The sequence below is a fragment of the Colias philodice genome, chromosome 7, assembly GCF_061535455.1.
Source record: "Colias philodice isolate Cphi_HAF_F1 chromosome 7, ilColPhil1 Martin Lab GWU primary, whole genome shotgun sequence".
Classification (NCBI taxonomy): Eukaryota; Metazoa; Arthropoda; class Insecta; order Lepidoptera; family Pieridae; genus Colias; species Colias philodice.
In genome coordinates this window covers 6094388-6118918 of record NC_143092.1, presented here as the reverse complement: position 1 = coordinate 6118918, position 24531 = coordinate 6094388, and the positions used below count along the sequence as shown (strand labels likewise).

General features: G+C 34.1%; 2 protein-coding genes across 4 annotated transcripts in view; both read right to left on the bottom strand.

Moving 5' to 3' along the window:
* Nucleotides 1-2253: 2253 nt before the first annotated feature.
* On the bottom strand, nucleotides 2254-3699 carry LOC149487097 (uncharacterized). The gene is made up of 2 exons (XM_089697114.1): nucleotides 3236-3699; nucleotides 2254-2744 (listed from the first exon to the last, which is right to left on the bottom strand). Exons 1-2 carry the CDS (start codon nucleotides 3552-3554, stop codon nucleotides 2266-2268), a joined length of 798 nt encoding a protein of 265 aa, XP_089553240.1. The 5' UTR covers nucleotides 3555-3699; the 3' UTR covers nucleotides 2254-2265.
* A 174-nt stretch (nucleotides 3700-3873) lies between these two features.
* Nucleotides 3874-24531, bottom strand: part of LOC149487096 (uncharacterized) — a 49870-nt gene continuing 29212 nt past the window's right edge. For 2 of the 3 annotated variants that reach the window (XM_089697338.1, XM_089697339.1), the window contains 4 exons: nucleotides 22554-22677; nucleotides 14291-14517; nucleotides 13135-13283; nucleotides 9027-12471 (listed from right to left, as the gene is read on the bottom strand). In XM_089697338.1, the coding sequence (XP_089553464.1) occupies nucleotides 10032-12471; nucleotides 13135-13283; nucleotides 14291-14517; nucleotides 22554-22677 (2940 nt within the window). In that variant the 3' untranslated portion in view covers nucleotides 9027-10031. Of the gene's footprint in view, nucleotides 6537-9026; nucleotides 12472-13134; nucleotides 13284-14290; nucleotides 14518-22553; nucleotides 22678-24531 lie in introns of those variants that run through there. The other variant, XM_089697340.1, reaches the window with a different exon arrangement.

Genomic DNA, 24531 nt, shown 5'->3' with positions numbered 1-24531 from the left:
CACGCGGGCAAAGCCGCGGTCGGAATGATATTTTTTTAAATAAAAAAATTGTTTAAAAAAAAACACAAAATATATTGACGCATGTATTTATTTTTTGCACTCTATTATAATTGTAATTATTCATTACAAATAATCAAAATAAAATAGCCAGAACAAAGTTAGGCCCTGGTAGGGTAGGTAGGCAGGTACAGCAATGTGAGACGAACACTGGCTTATTTATACCAATAATAATGTATTATAAACATTAAATTAAGTTTACAACAAAAATACATAATATTAGCTAATGTGAAAACGAATCAACCAATCATCCCACAACAATGAAATGTGCACACAAATATTCATCCAAATCGGTTCATGTGATTAGGAGGAGTGACTGCAGCGCCATCTTCCGGGCCCAATTGTGTTTCCAGATCACCCAGGAACTCAATTTAATATACTTACACAAAATTTTTCGAAATGAAAACTCACATTACTATGTAAATATGAATATAAACCTGTTTTAGTACTAAGCAATTTCCCGCACAGGTGTAGTAAGTATAAATGAAATAAATATCAACATCAAATTCTTTATACAACATACTTATCTACCACCTACTAAGAAATGTAATTCTTGAAATTTTTTCGTATTTTTTTAAATATAATACTACTCCAATGAGCTCCTGTTCCATATTACGGCCACCATACTTCCACTAAGTTCACCATGATTTTTTATTTCTTTGCACTTTGTTGCTTTTTGGTAAAAATGGAATCATGCGATAAAACCAGTAGAGCGTTGATAACATACATTTTTGACTGAATAAAGGTACTTACGAAGGAGTGGGTTCACATTGTGAACAATCAGTGGGTTTATTTTCCTTCTGGATTCCGGATTTCTGAAAAGATTATCTATGCTATAAATGAAAAAAATCTTACACATTCGTTATGTACTTAAAACAGGGGTACATATCAAACATCGTCTATAATACAATTATCATCAAATTTAAAATAAAACCAACTTACTTCATTAATTTGTTCCAATTGTAAGCATTCTTTTTCCTCCAACCTTTATGTTTCTTCTTCTTATTTTCTTTATTGCCCCATTTGTCTCATTTTGTCTTATTGTGTTGTCACCCTTTTTTACGATGGCGCGAGCGACACAAGTTCCCCGTGTGACGGCCGTAGCGGGAATGACTCGTGCAGCGATCGGGGTAGGAAGGTACAGGGCGGCTCTCGCTATATTGGCTGGTCGCGCGCTAATTTCAAGTATTTCTTGTTTATTTCAAAACCATCGCATATTTCAAAATTCTAAATCGGTAGACGTATAGGTTGTATGTTTTATAGTTAATATCCAAAAAGTCGTAACTTTACGTTTGTTATTTTGAAGATGCCAGAGATTAAAAAAAATAACAATGAGAACTTTGTATTTTTTTTCTATCGAGAAAATATCATGGAATCATGTTTCTAAAACGGTAGACGTATTGTGTTACTATTGAACTTTCTTGTCAAGAATTTTCATCACGACAACTTTAATAATATAAAAATTACGAAGGTTTAAAAAGGGCCGTAAATGTTAGAAAAATTAATTCATCACCTTAAGTAGAAACGTGTAAACGCTACTTGCTAATTGCCTTTCCATTAGAATGAAGAATCAAAATAGAATTGATTCCTGTTTTCGTTTCCAGTGACACCTGAGAACTTTATGAGAGTGCACGAGTGTTAGATTACCTACTCACTTGAAATTTATATGTATTAGTTAGTTCTTTAAAGAAACGAATCTTCAATGGCGGCGCTTATCATTCCCTCTCGCTCACACACGGCCGTACGGTATGCAAAAAAAAATGGAAAAATAAAATCACTAAAATGTATTTGATTTTCTCTATAATAGTTTTTATCATAAATTTACAATGACAATTATGCATTTGCGAAAGTAAATAATGTTTTATTGGAATTTAACAAAATATGTTCTTTGGGAAAAGTTGTTCAGTTTTATGGGCTTATTACAAGTATTATGGGGATTTTATTACATTCTGTATACGTAAATATGATAATTCATATAAATACACAAATACAATAACAAAAAAGTTTGTCAACAAACAATTTGAAATAATTAATAAAATAATTATCAATTTACGTTATTTTTATTTTCTTTTTTGCTGATCCTACCATCTGTCAAAGTCAGCTTTGGCCGCCATTGAAGATTCGTTTCTTTATTGAACTGACTAATACATATATTCTATCTTTTAGAATAGAAAATCGAAAATAATAAATACGTAATAGTTAACCAATTTATTTAATTTCATTAATAATTTTAAACGCCCTCTCGAGTTTGTTTAATGTAAAGAAATGAAAATGTTTTACGTCCATTTCCGTGTAAATTTGATGAACTAGATCTTTAATAATATCGATGCCATTTTTATTTTTCATAATCTCCTTAACACTTTCGTCTACGTAAATTTTACATATATTTATGAATTTATCGGTATCCTGGTATGATTCATATGGAAATACACCAGGAATAATTGGAATAACGATGCCCTCGCTTCTACACTTGGTCAAAAAAGATTTAAAAACATCTGGATCGAAAAAGGCTTGAGTTAAAATAAAATCAGCTCCACTATTGACCTTTTCTTTCAAACTTGCAATTGAACCCTCTTTTTCACAATGTCCTGCAACGCCAATACAGAAATAGTTTCCAGAATATTTGCGTATGTAGGATATCAACTCCGTTGTTGATTTAAAATCAGAAGAATTTGAATCGAAGGCTTCTGTAAAAGAAAAGTTAACTTGGATTAAAAAAAATATATAAGTAACTGAGTACTTAGTTAGTTAACTAGTTAGTTACTTATAAAAAAATAGTTGGAAGTCTAAGTTTCTTTTAATTCTAAAATTTTCTTTGAAGAATCCATAAGTATTAAGAAGGTACATATTATTTCAATTTCATGAAACTAGGTACCTACTGTATCTAAACTAATCAAATATTGATTGGTAGGTATTACTTAATAAAAAATAAATTTTTCCGACAACATTTTATATCCTGTAGGTATAGGTCATAGGTGACTTTAAATAAGACCAGAGTCCAGAATCTACTTAACACAGTAACTAGGTAGGTACTTAGATAAAACTTAATGATGAATAAGAAACAAATAATAATTATTAGTAACGAAAATATCAAAGCGAAGCGTTGCTCATTTGAGGTAGGTCAAGAATTGATATGTCAGTCTATACAATTTATCAATTGAAGTAATTCATTACTCACCTCCCTGTAAAACGAATAAATTACACACATCCTTCGATTTTAAATAATCTAGTATTTTCTCCAAATAAACAGTTTTCAATTTATCACACGATAAATGCAATAAAATAGTCTTCTTGTTATTTCTCAATTTTTCAACCAATCTTAGAGGCGCGATATCCAAGTTTTCAAATGTATACAACTTTGCATGCCATGTTATCGAATAAAACAATGGATCTAACAAAGGGTTTTCTACGTCTTCCACTTTTATATCTGGCGTTATTTCAAACGAATATGTAAACTTTTGGGTTCCAGATATGATTTCTGTTATTTTGCGACACATTGCTAAAGCCTCTGAATAATGCTATTTACTAGACTTCTCTTTACTGACGTTATTTTTGTTCGGATCTGAATACAAGAATAAAAAAATAAATGAGATAACACCCGCGATATACTTTGAACAACATCATTAAGCTTGCCGATACGGTTTACAATAGTGATAACGATGTTAAACATTTATAACACGACTATTCTAGAAGTTGTTACACATTTGTAAGTCACCTCGGATCGTAAATAAGAGTATGAAAAAGGTTGAAAGGTTTAGGTAAAAAATAAAACCATATTGTAAATAAGTAAGATGTATTTATACGGGTCTACATTAAAAACAAACGTACATATTCATATCACAACCAAAATAGCATAAAAACTTCACACCCAAATTAAAATGCACAATGATCTTATAATAAATAATTTTAATGAAATATGTAGACTATAATTAAAAAAAAACCATAATATTTCAAACCATAGCCAACTGGACATTTACCTGCGATTATTTTTGGGCGTTTAAGCAATTCATATTCATATAAAATGTCTACACGTATTTGGTACATACTACGAGTTATGTATATAAAATTGACTATTTAAAATTAATCCAATATGATTGCTTGATAATGACGGATTATAATACAATGGCAATATTTCGACTAATTGTGTAAAAGCTTCCAAACACCTACTCTACGTTTGCTAAATATTTTTATTTAATACATTAACTTACGTAAAAACGTTACATTACTTACGTATGTAAGTTATTATGGTTTTATAAAGCTTCGTTCAATATTAGAATACGCGTATTATTTCAAAAAATTGTCAATGCATACGACGTTTATATGTTGATGGTGGTATGAAATATGAAAGCACCATCTCCAGTAGAAATAAAAGATCAAATTCATAACAATCCCACAATTTTAAAGAAAGGCCGACGACTTAAAGCAGTACTGTTTCCAGTGTAGGGAGAAGACAGAGCTATATAGATCGCTTAGCGTCATCACTTTCCCTCACTGGAATTAGTACTGCTTTAAGACGTCAAGGTAGCCCTGAAGATTGTCGCCCTGTTTTCATATATTGCGTTCATTAGAATAGAACTAAAAGAGCCATGGGACCTCTTGAAAACTATATCTATATTTTGATATGTCTATATTAATTCCAAACTACAAATTGCTGAATTAATTACACAGCAACTACTCACTGAAGTTATAACATTACACAGCTACTTCATAAGTCATTTTAAATTTAATTTCTTATATTTGAGTCAATTCACTGCTCTAAGGAGTGGGCGTATTTAATCGTAGTAAAACCTTACTTAACTCAGATAATAAAACCGCATACTAAATCTGAATAAAATTGACTACAGGGCTGGACTAGCTATAAATCAGTATACGGTTTATGTTTACATATAGGTATTATGTAGGTATTATTCATAACGTCATGGTCTCAATATATTTCTGACCTCACAAAATTGGTCAAAACATATAATTTACAAACAAATAGAAATTATTTCCTGGAATTGAAGAATGTTATGACTATCTTATTTACAAAATAAACAAAATTCCGTCTCATTATTAGTTTTTCTTTCTGACTTGGTCTTGGAACTTATTTTGAAAAAAAAATCATCACGTAAGCAAAGCGCGTTACATTGTAAGCACTTAAACCAAACAAAACCGTTGACATAAAGTTAACAGCATGACTTAGGTTACATTTTTAATTAATGTCGACTTATTTATTTATTTAAAATCTTCCTTCCTATTTTGAGCATTTGAAAATCAATAACGCAATGCATTCCGCTTATCGCATTTTTTAGTTTTGTAAGTTTGTGTATCAGTAAAATGCTGAATTTTTGGCCCTGGCTTCTCTAGATTGTAAACAAAATAATAACATGACTGTGTCTTTCCTGATAATAATTGGGAGTGTATTGGATATCTGTTGCGCCAATTGATAAAAGTTACAAGGAATGAAGGCAAAATACCTGAATTTATATCGCAGTTAAACAAAAGGAGACATTAGGCAGTGTTATCAATGAGCGAACTACACACCTTTGTGTTATATTAAGCATTGATTGAAATGTTTAAGTTTTATCTTTAATTGCAGGATACAAAGACATAGCACTGACGCGGACGATCTGAATTGACACAGAATTCAGTCTTTTTTCCTAAAATTAAATTGTTAACTTTAATAGGAGGTAGTTTATTATTTACAGGGGATTAATTCTACGGTAGTCATAACTCATAACTTCATTGAATTTCTTCAAAGTTGACATTACAATGTTCTAATTAAATTTAACATACTTCTAGTTCTACTTCTGGTCTAATCTGTCATGACTACCGCAGAATTTAATTGAGTTGCTATTTGTTAATTTAAATAACAAATACATTTTATAACCGTCACTAGTAACAATTAAGCCTACATCCATATTGTCACATTATTTATCACTATTCGACATTATTGTATACTTAAACGTACAAAAACTTTTACATAATGTGTTCAAAAATGTTTCGATTCCTCCAAATAAATAACACTTAAACTTATTTTTCGTGCAATCTGAACACTGTTTCGTGAGCTATAATAATTATAATAATGCAAAAACAGTTTTTCTTGTGTGACAATTCGAACATTATTATCTTAAATATTAATACAAAATACATTAGATAAACGAATACATTATAGTGGAATGTCTTATACGTGTGTTATGTTTAAATACCTACTAATTTTCCAGTTATGCTATTTTCCTTCCATGAAATTCTTATTTCTTCTAGGAATTTCTACAGCTAACCACAATATTAAATACTTCGTAATAGGTACTATGTATATGATCAACAGCTACAGATCTGAAATACCGAGAGCTTCTAATATGACTGATACAATTTAGTTACTATGGCAGTTAAATAGTAGATTAGATAGACTCCATTTGTTCAGTCAACTCCAGTATGGGACTTTCACTGAGCGGTAACATGTTTGTGGTTGGAGGGAGGCTATGTCCTTGCCAGCTGGGCTGTAACGATAAATTTTAACATTTTCCAAACATTCCATGTTAAAACACTAAATTTGAAGTGTCCCTTCGTCCAGCATACTCACCATGGAATCCTGATATTTCATGAATGTCAAAAAACTGTTCTGAAATAGTGCTAAATAGTGCCCAAAGGAAAAAAATAGTGCTCTTGTACTTGCGAAGTTATAGCCATAGTTCGATGAGTATGCTGGACGAAGGTTTCGCCCAGCATACTCACCTCCGTCCGGAGAATCTGTATACGCTTCAAACATAATTCATACTTCAAAAAATAGTTCCCAAATAGTGCCAAACGGTGCCCAAAAAGAAAAAACAGTGCTCGAATAACTTCGGAGTTACAGGCTTCGTTCAGTGAGTATGCTGGGCGTAGGTTCTACGCCCAGCATACTCACCTCAGTGCGCGAATATCGAACGAGCTATAGGAACAATTTACGTCTCAAAAAATTGTGCTTGAAATAGTGCCCAATATCAGTCCAATTTTTGCTTGACTTTTGACCTAGAAAACCATTAAATTTGATTGTAAACTTCTACATACATTACATTGAGTACAGTCGAATACAATATTATTAACTTTCTTCCTAACAATTTTTGTCTTGTGTAAATTATTAATTGTCTATGTAAGGGAGTATTTACTTTAGAATCGCAATATTATTAATTACACATTATTTTAATAATACTTTATAATAATATGATTAAGCCTTCGCGCGTCGCATGGGACCCCGGTAGCTAGGAACAATGATTTTATATATTTGTCTAGATCACGGCGCTTGAAGGATTAAGATATCAAATGAAGTAAATCATGCATGAAAAATAAAGTTGCTGTTATTAATGCTTACATTACAACTGACAAAATTATTCAAAATAATCATTTTCCGGATCAAGGACGGTACCACAACGTTTACGGAATTGACCTGTATTCCTCATGTGATAAAGTTCAATATAGTGTGGCAGTAATGGATGCACGTACGGTCAATAGGTATGGGGCTTACGACGCGCGGCGCCCGCGACGCTAAACATTTTTTTATATGTATATTATATACAATATTAAAACTACAATTTTTTCTATTTACATTGATTATATTATGAATGTTAACAAAAGCTGTGAACTAGTTAACTAGAATTCTGATAACTTTGGCCCTTTAAATAGTAATAAATAACGTAAGTAATTAAAAATGTTTTTTATTGCTAAACCTTTCATTGATGAAACTATTGGAAAGAGTTTTAAAAATTTGTATAACTATGTCACAGTACTAGTTTTGACTGGTTATAAGTTTTGCCTGCAACATATATACAAAAAGAAACTGTATAATTTCCTTTTTACAATTTTTCAAGATATTAATTTTATTGGCTGCAAATGACTGTTTTTATTCAGACAAACACACAATGCAATGAAGTAATAGACTTCATTTACGCTTAAAGTTTCATTCATTTATTATTATTTATAAAATATATAATAATGCATTTAATCGAAAGTTTTTGACATGTGAGAAAATACCATAATTATTTCCAATAACATGAAGTCTACAATTAGAAAGTTTAATATTTTTGTCCAAAAACATGTGTCGACGACTGTACCCCATTTTACGTTAGTATGTAGAAGTTTACATTAAAATTTAATGGTTTTCTAAGTCAAAAGTCAAGCAAAAATTGGACTGATATTGGGCACTATTTCAAGTACAATTTTTTGAGACGTAAATTATACCTATAGCTCGTTCGATATTCGCGCACTGAGGTGAGTATGCTGGGCGTAGAACCTACGCCCAGCATACTCACTGAACGAAGCCTATAACTCCGAAGTTATTCGAGCACTGTTTTTTCTTTTTGGGCACCGTTTGGCACTATTTGGGAACTATTTTTTGAAGTATGAATTATGTTTGAAGCGTATACAGATTCTCCGGACGGAGGTGAGTATGCTGGGCGAAACCTTCGTCCAGCATACTCATCGAACTATGGCTATAACTTCGCAAGTACAAGAGCACTATTTTTTTCCTTTGGGCACTATTTAGCACTATTTCAGAACAGTTTTTTGACATTCATGAAATATCAGGATTCCATGGTGAGTTGTGGTGAGTATGCTGGACGAAGGGACACAATTTGAATACAATTTATTGCCTTTAAAACTCGAAATTGATAGTTCGGAATAATTAATTGTGAGAAACTTAACAGAGATCATAAACATGAATATTCTACATTTTAATTTGTTAATTTTATTAAATTATCGCAATAACGGTGATTTTCATAATGGATAATCTTTTTTGTGGGTAATGGATTAAAAAAAATAACTAAAAAGTGTGTGGGAATCGAACCCATTTTTAAAAACTTCCCAATCGACAAATACAATTTTATTACGGCAGTCATTATCACAAAAAAATATGTTGGCACGATACAAAATCTACATCGATTTTTTCTAATGTACATGCATGTGTATCCTACATAATAAGCAAAAATAAATGGTGGCGAAATAAAACAAGAAAATATCATCAATTTTATTTTATTAAATAAACTTGCTTCTAAGTAAAGCTATCACATCTTACGTAATATAATATATTATACGATATAATTACTATTAGCAAATAATAACAAAATCTGTACAAAGACTCACGAGGGAATCATTAAATTATAAAACAACAGCATGATAATAAATAGATACTTATGTAAACGTGTACTGTAGGAGTTTACACCGAGCTAACGTAGGAACATTGTGATGATTGATAAAAATGCATAACATTAATTTAATTTCTATAATACAATATTTGGCAAGTTAACCGTATTGGAATTATATAATACACGAAACGTTCTATACTGTCGTATCGAACAGGAATGAAAGTTTTACCTAAGCGAATCGAAGGTTTGAATACCAATCTCATTGTTAAAATTAAAGGCAGTTGATTGAATTATATTTATTGATATAATATGAGTAATAATTTAAAGCACTAGTTATTGTCATGCATTCTAAGAGAAGTCCATAATTGGTACTGATTACATACTACTATGAGACCAATATCGATCTAGCGATGCAGCGACCGATGGCTAGCTAATAATATCACGCTCGGTCGATACTGCGTGCGATATCTACTTGTGACAGACAGCATCCAATACTTTACAGTTTGAACTCATCATTACGATTAACTATTTGACTTGCGAAATTGTATTAATATAGTATTGAAGTATGAATTACGTTTGAAGAATTAAATAACAATATGTGCTATCGATTGGTAAAATTGAATCGAATTAACCTGATAGAACAATTTTTTTACTTTACAAATTACAAGGACAGATTTATTAATATTATTATAGAAATAACTTGTTTAAAAGGACAATGTAATAAAGGATGTATCATATTTTATTTTTCATAACTATAGATTTTCGTATGTGGTAAACAGTTAATTAAAAGTTGAATTGATAACAATCAGATAGCAATAAAAAAAGGCTACGGTGTCTGTCTGTGCACTACGTTTAACTACGTCTACAGTGGACTACTCAATTGATTTGTTGGAATACCTGGAAGCAGGTTTGCGGTTGGAAAAGCGTCGCGTTCCATTGACCGGGCCACAGCGGAGCATCTAGCGAGTGGCTGGTTTCACCTTCACGATTTTCTTTAACTTCCCGCCTTCCCAATTCCGATATTTGACAAGCGCTCTGCAAACTGGACGGCAGGTTCGACCACGTTTCGTTGCCTAACCTATCCTTGTTCATTATGTTTATCTCCATTGAGCCTTGATATGAAAACTTCGCGAGGTCTTCCTGCGTCTCGTCACCTTTTTGTTTTAGTCTATTCGGATCTTCGACTATAGCTTGAAACGCTAATAGATCTCTGTTTTCGCTCTCCGTCAACGGTAGAGGAGGCAACACTTGCTGTTGTTGAGCGATCTTGTAGCTCTGCTGCCGAAGCATCTGCCGCCTACTTAAACCGACTTGGATGTTATGTAACGCGCTCATTTCGTGTACCGGTAGGTTTGGAGGGGTCATTTGTTTCTGTAGCAACTGCCTTTTTTGTTGAAAAAGTCTATGTTGCATGAGCTGTTGTTGTAGAGGCGGTTTACTGCCTTGGGAGCCGTGTAATTCTGAACTGTCTTGTAGCTGCGACACCATTTTTGGACTGGCCGGCATCGGCGGAGACGTGCTCGAGTAATTGAAAGACTCCGGAAGACTGATTCGCTTTGGCGTCGGATTTTTGGTATCTAAGTAGTGCGGAGTGAATGTAGCCGCGAACTGATTGTGTTGAATTTGCCGCTGCGTCATTTCCTCCGCGGGTATCGTGGACTGATATTGCGTTTTTAATTTCTGAGCTTCTTTTTGCACTAGGTGTAATTCAAGAACGCCTTTCGCTTTACAGTTCTCGTTAAGTTTTTGGCTGTTAAAGGCTAAGCTATTTTTCTGTGTTTCATCGGCTTGTGCGGCCTGTTGGGCGACTAAGCCGTCGCTAGCTCGCCGACCTTCTCTAAAATCAACCGGACTTCGCGTTATCGCTCTGGTGCAGTTTTTATTAGCGGATTGGTAGTTAAGAGGATTATGTCGCGCTATAAATCCGGTGCCTTGTGTTTTATTATTGTACGACGATATATACACGCACGGATGCATTGGACTTGTATTAACTAGAGACGTATTTTCATAAGACAGCCTATCTTCGTTTGAAGTACAGCTAGGTAAACTACTGGCCAGTTCACTCGAACAGTCAGACAATTGGTAATCGATACTCTCGAATGCAGAGAAATTACTTTGAGACGAATCGCAACTTAAATTTTGACTGAGGCTTTTGTTGTTAAAAAAAGTGACTACACCGCTACTGGAACTCGAGCTAGCGTACGAACTTAATCGGTTTTGAACCCCGCTGGCAACGTTTGGGACGTCTTCCATATCGGTCTCGCAACCTTCGTCCGTCGATGACGAGTATTGCTGTTGAAATTTTGTCGCATCATTCGAAGTACCGGGAAGTGCTTGGTTATACGTTTGACCAGTTGTATACCTATTTAAGGAAAATTTGCTATCGGGCCTGTATAAAGTATTTTGGTACAGTTCCCCAGCCGCCGCGGACATTGTCAAATTTGTTTCGGCTGGCATTTGTTGCATTGTATTTTGCAAATAGGAATACGCTGGGAGGTGATTGATATAATCTTTGAATGGTGGTGTACTCGATTGTAGTCTATTGATATCTTGTTGCTGGGCGGCTACGAGCCTGCTCGATTCGAGAGGCTTCGGTTGTTCTAAAACGCTGGACAATTTAGAATCAGTGAACTGAGACGGAATTGGACTAGTACTAAGATTGACCGTACCTTTCAGAGGTAGAGGCGATTGTTGCAATGTATTCATAAGTTTTGCAGCTTCTGAACACATAGTGAAAGTTGTCGAACTGGGCATTTTCATCGAGTCTAAATTAAAATTAGTTGCGGATGCGGAGTTTTGGAGAAAATTTGCGATAACATTGTGATCGGCTGCAGCGGAAGTTCTACCGCTGTCTATAGCACATTTTGAATCAAAACTAGAGGAGGTCAATAATCTCGTACCATCGTTTTTATTACTTTCTGGACCAACAGTAGTAGACTGTTGAAGCAGTCGTCGACAATCTTCGCTTGACTGTTTCAATATATTTTGCTGCTGCTCATACGTAGACGCTAACAGCTTATGCGTTGGACCTTCATTCAATTTGGCGCCTAACCTTTGACTGGATTGAGATACGTCCACATTTCGCATAGAGAGAAGCCTCGTAGATTCAGACTCGTGATTTCTATCGACGTTAGCGACTAGAAAACTCCGATGTGTATCAGACGGATCAGAATTTCGCTGAAGCAGTCTTTGTTCTGTCATATTAACACCTGCGAGGGAAAGCAAGCGTTGTGTTTCTGCGGACGAGGCATCTGGTACAGGCATGTTTTGCTGTACTCTACTGAAATCTCTCGGTTGGTCGTTAGCGTGCAATAACCTGAAATTAAAAAATAAAGCTGGATAATTTAATTTAGAAAGAACTTTAAAAATTGTCTTTGCTTATTCTGAAGTGATTATGTTTTATAAGATTCATATTCAAAGTATATCGGTTGCTCGATAATTCTATTCATCAATGTTTAATCTGCCCAGATGTTAAAAATATATATGTTAATACTATGCAATAAAACTGCTTTTTTAGTATTATGTATCCTGTACAAATCCTGTAATCCTTGAAATAAAAAATATTTAAGTGTATAAAAATGTAGGTAGATGTTTTTGAAAACGTTATTAGGGAACGTGAGAAAGTGTCTTGTCTGTGGTTAATGTGTGGTTGTGTAGACAATGTCATTTTTTTTTGTGTGGTTATTCTCAATGTTAGCCAGAAGGGCTTCTACATTTTAACACGGACGCGGGGGTGAACTGAAGGTTCACCCTGGTAGCGACATGCGGGCGGGCGTCCCCCCTTGACGGGGATCTCGGACCTCGGCTTGGGCTGTCGCTTGAATGGAGGAGGCCGGAAGGGCCCTAGGACGGGAGACAATGTCATGTGCGCGAAGTATACTAAAGCCTTGTATCCACTTGAGTATGCTCAGGCGAATGAGCGGCTCATTTGGCCGAGCCGCTCATTCGCTTAAGTGAGTGCGATTTTGCATCTCCTCACCTATGTTGTGTCCGGTCGTGCGCCAGCGCGGTGTCAGCGACGTTGGAGGGCCTGCGCGCGGGGCGGCGGTCGCACGCGCGCGCGCGGAGCCGCTCCAGCAGCAGCAGGTAGATCGCCGCGTGGTGGTCGTAACTGTTCGACCGAAGGCTCTGTTGGTCATCGTATATCGTCAACCCCGGCCCGTGCCCACTAGCCTAGCTAACTACGGTGTGGAATGTTCCTATGCTGGGACGTCATCGTATCCTTACTTCGATGACATTTTAATTATTTTGAAATAAATAATTGCGTATGGCACCTATTTAACAACGAAAAAAACGTCTTGCAATAAAAAAAATATGTCTGATGGATCTATCTAAAGGCAAAAGATTAAAAATTACGAAAAATTATTATTAAATAAATGACTTTAAATTACGGATGTTTTCCTGTGCGCACTAATAAACGCAACCACTACCGCCAGCCAGACAGCCCGAACTCTAACCGAAATAGCAAGGGAAACAGTATATCAAAAACCCAACTATACTAAAATGACTTTTTTTAAAACGTTACTAGCTCCCGAACCATAGTATCCTCAATTGAACAGATTATAAAATACCAAATATTCTAATTTCTAACTCTTCCTACACTCAAATGTGATCATCATGTCAAATTTTGCAATATGACATCACCCAACCTATCATTTTTGGTTTCTGACTTCAACTCAATCTCACTTTAAAATGTGACGTCACCTAGTCCTACACTTTAGCGTAATCAAACCCGATCATACTTTACTATGACGTCATCTAATCTAGCTTTGATTTCACGTCATATTTTAAATCTAATGTTTCTTACTAGAGACGATACGGCTTCATTTGTTGCTCAGAATCAGGTGGCGAATGTAGTCGCATTTATAGTAAAAGTTAAACTTGAAGTGGAAACTACTAAATAAAACACTGGCCTATGTAATATTGGCCCAGTCAGTATGAACAACATAAGTATTTACAGAATCAAAATCCCGAATCGAATCGAGTTTGCATTTTTAAAATAGGTACAACTGATTTGCAGTTTACATGATTGCATCACATTAATTATTTATTAGACTATGGTTCGACAGTCCGCGCTCAAAATCAAAATCTAACACGCTCAAAATAAAAATATAACATTTTGTGTTCATACACACCTCTTTGGTTTTAACAGGATCGATTCCCAAACTCTGCATGAGCCTCAACACTTGCTCGTTCGGCTCATTGCTATGCGCGACGTGGGCGGGGCTCCTCATCGGGTCCGCTGTGACCGCGGGCACCGCGTAGGGCTCCGCTGCCATCCACCTGTGCTTCTTTATTTGCTCTATCGTATACCGCTTCATTGGCTCAAGGACAAGCATTTTGCGAATCAACGACTCGCATTCTGAAATTAAAATAGTATACAGGTAAATTAGCAATCACGTAGGTTTTTAAAGGGCAAAAGCTCGTTTCGCAGAAGGTGACCTGTGACGAACGGAAAATTTCTCTTAACCTCGTCTCTATAAAACAAATTCACAATTGAGCTTAATTTAAATGAAGCGTGGGCAAAATTAATGATGAATAAATTATTTACTTTTACAATTTCTTTTCGTACTCAATTTACTTTCACGAATTAGGCAAAAATCGTGAATAATCAAAATAAATTAACATGAAAAATATTTGACAAAATTTCTACCATTATAACAAGCACAATTCTAAACATTTGAATGGTGTCATCTAAGGGTGTCATGTAGCGAGTTCCATTATTACCATGAGGATCCTCGTCAAAAAATCACGACGGGGAAAATGACTTCTCCAGCGTAAATATGTAAACGTGTGACGTCACCGACTCACGTCAGTGTGGGCGACAATTGAACCCCGTTGAAAGGTCACGGAAAGGGTCGAGGGAAATGCCTTTGGCATTCAGCACTGCCGGAGCTTGATTTGAAAGCGTTTTTGTTGTACATGAAGCTAATTTCCTACACCGGGTATGCTTCTATGTTAAACGTAAAACGAGAGAGTTATTATTTTTACTATAACCATTTTTGTGTCGCAAAAAAAAGTTTCGAATCGACTTAAAAAAAAGAGGAGCTTATTTGATATTTCTGCTTGTATCTGTCTAATATAATATTTGGATCATTCACAATGTAGATGTTCATAATAAATAAATTTATTATATTGTATTATTTTTCCTTATTACCTGTTTCAAAATATTGCGTCAAAGGGCAATTTTGTTAAAAATAACACCCATTAATTACTACTATATCAATCATTCATTTCATATTCAATTTATCCTATATCGTACCCTATACTTTTCGTTCGGTACCTAAGTGTACAACTATGATTTGTAATTTAATTTCACATATCGATTTACAAGATTACGCAATTTGAAAAATCATAATCTTCACTTTACCATCGTTTGCGTGACTGAGAAGCCTTTGTATGTATGTGCCACTGTCGCCGACTTTTCTAACACGGAACTATATAAACAAACTTTAATGAGCCAATAAACCGAAGAGAGTCCACAAGGTGACAGCTGACGACAAAACAAAACCTGGTGACGTAAAACCAATGATTCGTGAGATTTTCCAATGTCGCAACCTATGTGCAGTTACTACACTATACAGTTTTTTATTCCTTATTTGTTTGTTAGAACGAAGATACCCTTTGACGTAATATTCAATTGAACAAATTAAATATCAACTGTAATTACTTGAGTAATGAATGCTTCATCAATGAATTTAACCAGATAACCGTCCAAAGGGATTCCCAATATGTCTCCCTCGTAAAACATTTCACATGCGTCATACCAACTAAAACACAAATAATTGCTTTCATGTGGCGAAAAGGAATGACGAATGACCGGAATAAATAAATCCCTTGCCCACCGAAAATAATCTTATACAAATATTTCATTTGCAGAAATCGTTCTTCGCTCAGCTTTAACAAAACATAGTACCGAATCGGCATGACGAATTTGATTATAAATATTGGTCTAACTGACTGTTTTCAAGAGTTCCGAAATAGACTCCGTCCGAATCCCGCACTCACTGTGCAAACAAAACAAGCCAACGTTACGTACTATATTATTTACCTTCTTTCACTTCCTTCTAAAATAAATGCGATGAGTGGTCAAGTTTTGCCAGGCGATTCTATTAATAAGTCGTTCAGACGCAAATATCGCATGCTCTGGCTGACCATTGACGCAATCGTAGGAAAAATGCGCGGGTGTTATTTAATAAAACGGTGGAAAGTCGGGTGGGCGCTGACGCCATGTTGATCCATGAACTTGGTGCAATTTTACGAGGAACGTCGCGGCGTGCCGGCCCTGACATGGGACGTTACTGCTGCCAGCCGCCGCTCGCGATCCATAAAAACTATGTAAACACGCCACAACACGCTTTCTTGACATCTCTTCATGATTTTCATCATGATTTATTTTAAAACGAACGTCAAACTTAGATAATATTAAGCATGTAAGCATCTATATTGCATCCATTTTGTGGTATAAATACCATTTGACGCAAATAATAAACATAAACTGAATGACGTAAATATAAACTGATCCAATGATATTATATTTACACTTGTATCTATAGACTAATCTAGGACTAACAAAAAGTACATTAGAATTTTTAATAAGCGATGAAAAGCCATTATTATCGGTACATGGACCTCTGAGAATGTATGACGTCAATTTCGACCGAACAGAATGACTTTGAAGGAAAATACATTTTTCATGTCCTCTGCTTGGAGTCGTATGACGACAATCCACGTTTAGTAATAGCCACAAGTCTACCATTTTTGGCAAGGTTGCCAAATACACAATCTAGTATAAGGTTGAAAAGTAATGAAAATTGCGTCATGTATCCGACGCGACGTTATGACTTACAAGAGTCAGTAGTCCGTAGTTAAATAACGCAAGCCTTTTCAAACTCATTATTGCCATAATGTTTATATTTCAATTCACTCATGCGTAAATACTATCACAGTACTTTCACATTTCTTTATAATTATATGCAATAACAAAACTATAACATCGCAATTAGATTTTCATAATATAATTGGAAACTTCGGTAAGAATGTACGGGGCAAATTGAACGTTGCAATCGGAAATGAAATTGAAGAACAGAGGAAGAATCCATTATGTCCGTACATAACATCCAGACGATGCAATTAGCACGCAAGTTGTGTTCATCATGTTGGTCAAGTGCGTGCTTTGCTATGAAATTCAGTTGCAACTTGCATTCCATATCTGCCAGCACATATAAATTATTTGTTACGACAGCGCAAGATTAATTGTCGGTTTTCCTATTATGTATATGCATGGTATATGCATTTTAATTTTGACATTATAGTTTTAACATGAATAAAAAAAGCTCTACGAGTATAAAATAATCACGGAGGATTTTTGTTTCTTTCTTTGGTCGATAGTGGCCAGTTTAAAAGGTTATTTTAAAAACAGTAACCAAAACCTATTTTACAAATTGATGTTTGTCATAGAAATAGGAAGTTATCACTGTAGGGAAAATATACCAACTGACTTAAAATTTTCATAAGAATCATTCCCAAAATAGAATGATCGAGACTATTTTAGGCGTATAAATAATTCATTTGATGATAAACGCTCATAAATAAAAAATAATGGAAGGAATAAAGCGAATTTTCAAGACGACTTATTTCTGATACCTTTCGGAATTAATTAGTAATGTCTGAAAAACATAGAGTTTATACGACACTTACTACGCTAAGTGGTATATTTACGCGAGGAGTGAGAATTTAAGTAGCACTTTTATAGAGAACAAAATTATAGTACAAAATTGTAGGCGTATTATACAAATTTTAAGCAACATAAAAATATACGTATTTTTGCTAGTCACAATGTTTATATGAACTATGTCATGAATGTAATACATATCTGTAACGATTAAAAATTGTAATATTCTTCAATAATGTTCCTCATTACAAAAACATGTATCAAATTTTAAGTAGGTACCCATTTTGCGTATATCGATCGCTACACTTTAATATAAAAATATGGTTCTTCTTTCTGAAAGTTTCAGGTTATGGCGGTTTGTAACTAACTAGATAAATTCCGACCAATTACTCTTCTTGGTGGGGTGAAACTTAAAATTGACGATAGAAATTCAAGTCACGTTATACATAAAACACTTCAGGAGCAGGTACACTCAGTGTTAGTCGAACAAGGTCAGCACTCGAGGGTCCTATGCATAATCTACTGAATAAAATAGCAGCTGTTCTTGGCATTAGTGTTATGTTGTGAAACGGGGGTAGATGCTCCCTTTTAATACCACTCTACAAGTCGACGAAATGACTTTTTTAAAACAACTTCCATATTTTATACGCGCCCACGTATTTACTCCGGGGAGTTATAGTCTCCATCCAACCAGCTGAATAACTCTGCGTTTCGTTTTAAAAATATTTAGACGCTGACAACCAATCTGACAACAATAAGTGCAAACAAATTTTCAAGCCTTTAAATATACTTAGTGTGATGTAAAAATAATAAGATAAAATATCTTGAAAATTCAAAGTAAGCTTTTGATTGTTATATAAGACTAAAATTCTCTCCCTGAATTAGCAAAATTCAAGTTCGATTACATATTAAAAACAAAACTCAGCGCTTTACAAAATAAAAAACATTCCACGCTATCTTAATGCTCCACATATATTTCACGTACTTACTGACACTCGTGAAAGACGTTTGTTTATATAAAGTCATTAACATTAGTTACGTCAAAGCTAGTGTATCGACGTGAACAAAGCAAGCGTCAATAGTATTATTTCGGGCTCGGCCGTCATAGAGGTGCTTATTGAATTAACAAAACGCAAATGCACCATTATTCACGAGCGTGCTCATTACACAATATTGACTATGTTAGTAATTAGCGCCGGTAATTATCTATTGGCCTAGAATGGGCGCCACTTGAGCGGTGGCCCGGTGGGCCTCTTGGTACATTCATTTGAAATATTGTTTAAACTGCAGGCTATGGATATGAATTTGTCCTTTAATCATATTTATTATTTGTTATTGAATTAAATTTTGTTTCTATTACGTTATGGATTGATTTGAACAACTAATAATGTATGTTAATCTCTTTCCTGCAAAAAATTGCTCAGCGGATTTTGATAAAACCTCAGTTGTAGTTTGTAGGCTGGATTTAAGCACCATACGTCATACGAGCTGTTTATCCGGGTTACACGCGTATGTAGTAAAAAGCCAGCGCCAAGCGACTTGTTTCATAAATTATACCAAAAAGCCTTTAAATCACTTGTATTTCTGAAAGATTACTATTTCATGGCATAAAAACATTTATATAACTAAGCTATAATATACATTTCCTCTTTATTATCTTTCATAATCGCAAGTAATCATCGTTAATTGATTATCTGTTCCAAGTTCCATCAAAATGAACCCATCAGCCTAATGGAAAAAGACAAAACCATTGTTATTTCGATCGTGACGTATTCACATTCAATCAAGAACGGATCACAAAATTTACGACTCGTTTTATGTCATACTAAAAATCTTTCTATACTATCTAAATATGAACATAAAGACGAAATAAACTTTATAAAACATCCTTCTAATAAACTTTATAATAACAATGATATGCTCTTTTTTAGCCCAGCAACGTTCGACCTAATTTAAATTATATACGTCACATAATAAACACTTGCACAAAATAAATATGTTCGTAGTCTTTTAACAATTATCTTATCTTTTCTCAATCACATTTGCGTCAAAGCGCGTAGATAGTGCTAATTACAGATGTACTCAAAGATAATTTTTGTCGAAGGTTCATTGTGGTACCTGCGTGAAAACAATAACAACTAGGTCCACTCAATCATTATAATATATTATACTAGCTTTCCGCCCGCGGCTTCGCCCGGTTTGTCCTAAACCTTATAAATTATATAGGTATTAAAAGCTTCCTCTTGAATCAAAAACCGCATCATAATCCGGTGCGTAGTTTCAAAGATTTAAGCAGACATAGGGACAGAAAAGCGACTTTGTTTTATACTATGTAGTGATTATTATAATTAATAAATTTTACGTAAATTGAATTAACTATTTACACAATTGCCTGACTTACATAATTTGCAATACCGTACCTAAAATGATTAATTAACCATACTGATTGAAAACAGCGCGCTCAATTAAAATTAAGTTTTAAAAATGTATCAATTAATTACGATTCGACTGTATCGCAAACTCGCAACTACTTATGTATCGTGGTTTTACCGCGAACGCTATAATTACATGAATATTACATGTACCTAGTACCTAGTATTTACACATAATAATCTCCAAGTAGGTTAAAAGCAATTACGTGATATTAACGAGCGTTTTCGGATTGCCCTGGGAAGTATATTGATAAAAACATAATGAAATCGATAAGCAGTGGCTGACGTCATCGCCTCTAAATCATGCATCCCGCCGAACTGAACATCGGGAGCAGGGACATGTTTATAGTGGAATATAAATTCATTTCGCAATTTTATACTGAATTACTTGTTTAAAATATTGATACTATTACGAAAAATTTCCCGTTCTGCATAATCTCCCTATGAGGTAATGAAATAATAAATCTGCATAATGAAATACTTTGGATAAAACGTATGCTATTCATTTTGTTAACTTAAGGTGATAAAAAAATATCAGATGCAGAAGAATTAGAATAGAATGTAAAATCTCCAGATTTCAACAGAATACTATAATGAGAAATTTTTCGTTTTATCATATTTAAAACGCACTTATAAAAAGGCATTTATTATTATAATTCTAAAAAACCCACTACTAAGAAATAAGTATTCTTAGTCCTCTTTAAAACCAACAACAAAATAAACATAACAGAAATTGCAAATATTTGGCTTGCGGTTTCTATTTCGGCAAAGTTTCTTACTACTTATCGCCCACAGTTACCTAATCCCCAACTTGGCTTTGAAAGTTCAACCAAAAGCTCGTAATCCACGCTGCCGGTTCATGAAACTCGAAAAATAGGAATAAACTCTATTATACAACCTTACTTTACCTATAGACTATACCACAGATGATATAACTCTATAGTAAGTAGTAACTATACTTTCGCGTTTTCCTTAAAACAATTACGACATTGCACAAGAACTTTCTGGATAAATCTTATCACGCAGTTTGTTATAAAATTATAATGTTAAACACTGGATGTAAATACTAACATTAAACGTCACTATGTTAATATCTTGTACAGTTACTAAGACATGTCAATATTATTAAGTAATAAGTTCATACTGAGTTAAATGTTATCCATTCTGATCATAGATTAACACATATAAAGACGGATATTAAACTAGACAATATGCTAGCGTCATGGAAATCTCCTTTTCCATTATGAGCAAAAACTGTTTCAACTCGTCTTTTGTCTCGTTAACATAATGACGTCAGACTTTAAATATTATTGGAAGAAAAAATGTTTATAATACAGAGGACCTTTCTAAGGAGATTTATTGGTTTTTATGAATTTAAGTTATACCAACACATTAAAGTATTCTAGATAAGTATGCATACTATGTTTTTGAATTTATAAAATATGTAGATTGCCTATATAACATTATTATTGTATTTAATTGAACTCGGTTTTACCTACATCAAAAACCGTATAAAGCATGCAAATCCAATTGAAATTAGTTACTCGATTCATACAGTATAAAAAACATACAAACGTTACTTGGATTTTCGATTGAATGTCACGATTTTCCTTATGTATATTTCCTAACCTTGTGAATCACGCTTTCCTAACATGAATTTTAAATGCATATTGTATAATATTACATACATATTATATACATAAAACATTAATAAAAATACGATATAATATGTTTAACCTTATAAGTAAGTTTTAGGTAGAGTCGAGATGATTTGTTTTTTTTTTCTTACATAAATTACAAATGTGTGACCAAGTAAGTTAAAGGTATAGTGACTATGGAATATTTATAAGGTTTAAATATAAGTTTGAATGCAATGTTATCTCTTAGTAAATAACCTTTTATTTCTTTCCAATTATCTCATGGAATAACGCCAAATACCCACACCACTTCAAACTTTAATGAGACATCGCTGAAAAGGTCTTCATCGTAACAATCCTGTCCAATCCTTACTTTAGTGTTACCAAAAGAACACAGACAACTAACTTTTTTATCCATATAATTAAAAGGAATCCAAAATAGTATGTAACCTATACTAATATAAAGCTGAAGAGTTTCTTTGTTTGTTTGAACGCGCTAATCTCAGGAACTACTGGTCATATTTGAAAAATTATTTCGGTGTTAGATAGCCCATTTATCGAGGAAGGCTATAGGCTATACATATTACGCTAAGACCAACAGAAGCGGAGTCACGCGGGTGAAACCGACCCGCGGGGAGCAGCTAGTGGTACATACCTTCGCTCATGAAGTACGGTATCCTGAACCTTCCCGACAGCACCCTGTCTCGTAAGGACTGCAGTGTGGAGCCGTCGAATGGCAGTGCCCCGCAAACGAGCACGTATAGCACCACCCCGAGACTCTGAAAGTGTTCGTGACGTCACATTCTTGTAGGTTTATTGCACTTGTAACTTATAATATAAAAAGCATGTTTAATCGTAAACTATAAATCATTGATTTGTACACCAAAACACAGAATATTAAATAGTACAAATAAAATTTAAAATGGTCATTTTAAATTCACGCTCTAAATAGTAAAAACTGTAGGTATTTCAGGAGCCTATTTAATTAACAATTACACAATGCAATTAAGTGCGGACATGAAGGTAGATAAATTAGAAATTATGTTACGTCATATTCTTGTGTTGTTTTATTTGATATCGAATTTATTTGGAGCGTAATACAATATTAGACGTATTAAAGTGGTAGGTAGATTTATTTAGTAAAATATGTATTGGTAAATAATAAATTGCTGTCGATACTGTTCAATTTTACGATATCAATTTATCATTCGTGAGGTATTTGGGATATAAAGGGGTGATTATGAAAATAGGGCAATTCCGAAAATTGGATTGCCATTTGATAGGATCCTTTGATTTTATGAATAAATCTATTAAAATGAAATACATATCATAGAAATTAGAAATGTATTTAATTTTATATTCATAGAATTACATGCATTAAAATTTAAGTGACATATCACACTAGCGGATTGCGAGCGGTTTCAAAGCGGAGCGGGTGCGCAACGAATACGTTGCGGTTGCGCAGCGAATTCGTTGCGGACGCGTGGCAGATGCGCAACGTTTACGTCGCAGTCATGTACACTCATTAACAAAATGGAATCCGTGCTGGTTGTTACTTATAACTTGTGATAGTATAATAATTATGAGATCATTATTTTTTACGAGTTTCATAACATGTTAATGTTTAGGGTATTGTTTTATCTATTAAATCTTGGTCGAAATGCAATCAGATAACTTAATTGCTCATTAAGAAAGTTCATTAGTGAAATAAATGTTAAAGCTCCTTAACTAAAACAGGGCTATCTTATTATTAGATAAATAGCAGTGAATAGAAAATTTTATCAAGCAACCAGCAACTCACTATCACTTTGCTCATAATTAGGTTCACAAAATCTCTTTATAACATACGTTGCTATGGGAGAGATTATACTGGTCAGTCGTTACATACTTTTGGAATGTATGGTACATTCTAAAAGTCCTAGTAATTCAATTTTATAGCACCTTTTTTTAACAACTCCAGTTGTTATTACATCTTTAGTTAACTGTTAAGTAAGTGCATTTCCACAGTACGGTTAAAAAATTGAGTGCTACAGAAACGATGGAAATATTGAATGGAAGTTAGGCAAGGCGGAAGGGCTGGCTTTTGTGCGAGAGTATACAAAATGACGCGTCCGCAACGAATTCGCTGCGCAACCGCGGCGTGTTCGTTGCGCGCCCGCAACGTATTCGTTGCGCACCCGCTCCGCTTTGAAACCGCTCGCAATCCGCTAGTGTGATATGGCACTAAAAGATATTAGTTACGTAATTAATTTCATATTTAGAACGTAATATTTAATTCTTTTTATGTCGAATTTCGATGTTTCTATCAAATACATATTAAATAGTTTATAAATTACCTTCTATTGACTTTATCATTATGACGAAATGCTAATGTTTTTTCAATTAAATATTTTCGTATGTTTTATAAAGGTCAATGAACCGCGGTCAAGATCATACTTAATCACCTAGCTGTTATTTTAGTTGTGTAAACAAAAACTATTTAAACGAACATGTGGAGACGACGTGGAAGAAAAACTTCCATATAGGCATAATTTTCCTGGAATGCTTTGTTCTTATAACCTACTTCTATAAGAAAATAAAATTTTGGTAAATTGAACTGTAATATTTCCTTCCGCTCCAACATTTCATAGGAT

Coding starts and splice junctions, on each gene's coding strand:
- LOC149487097 (XM_089697114.1), bottom strand. CDS start 3,554: ATGTGTCGCAAAATAACAGAAATCATATCTGGAACCCAAAAGTTTACA. Junction 2,745..3,235: donor TTTATTCGTTTTACAGGGAG/GTGAGTAATGAA, acceptor TTTCTTTTACAG/AAGCCTTCGATTCAAATTCT.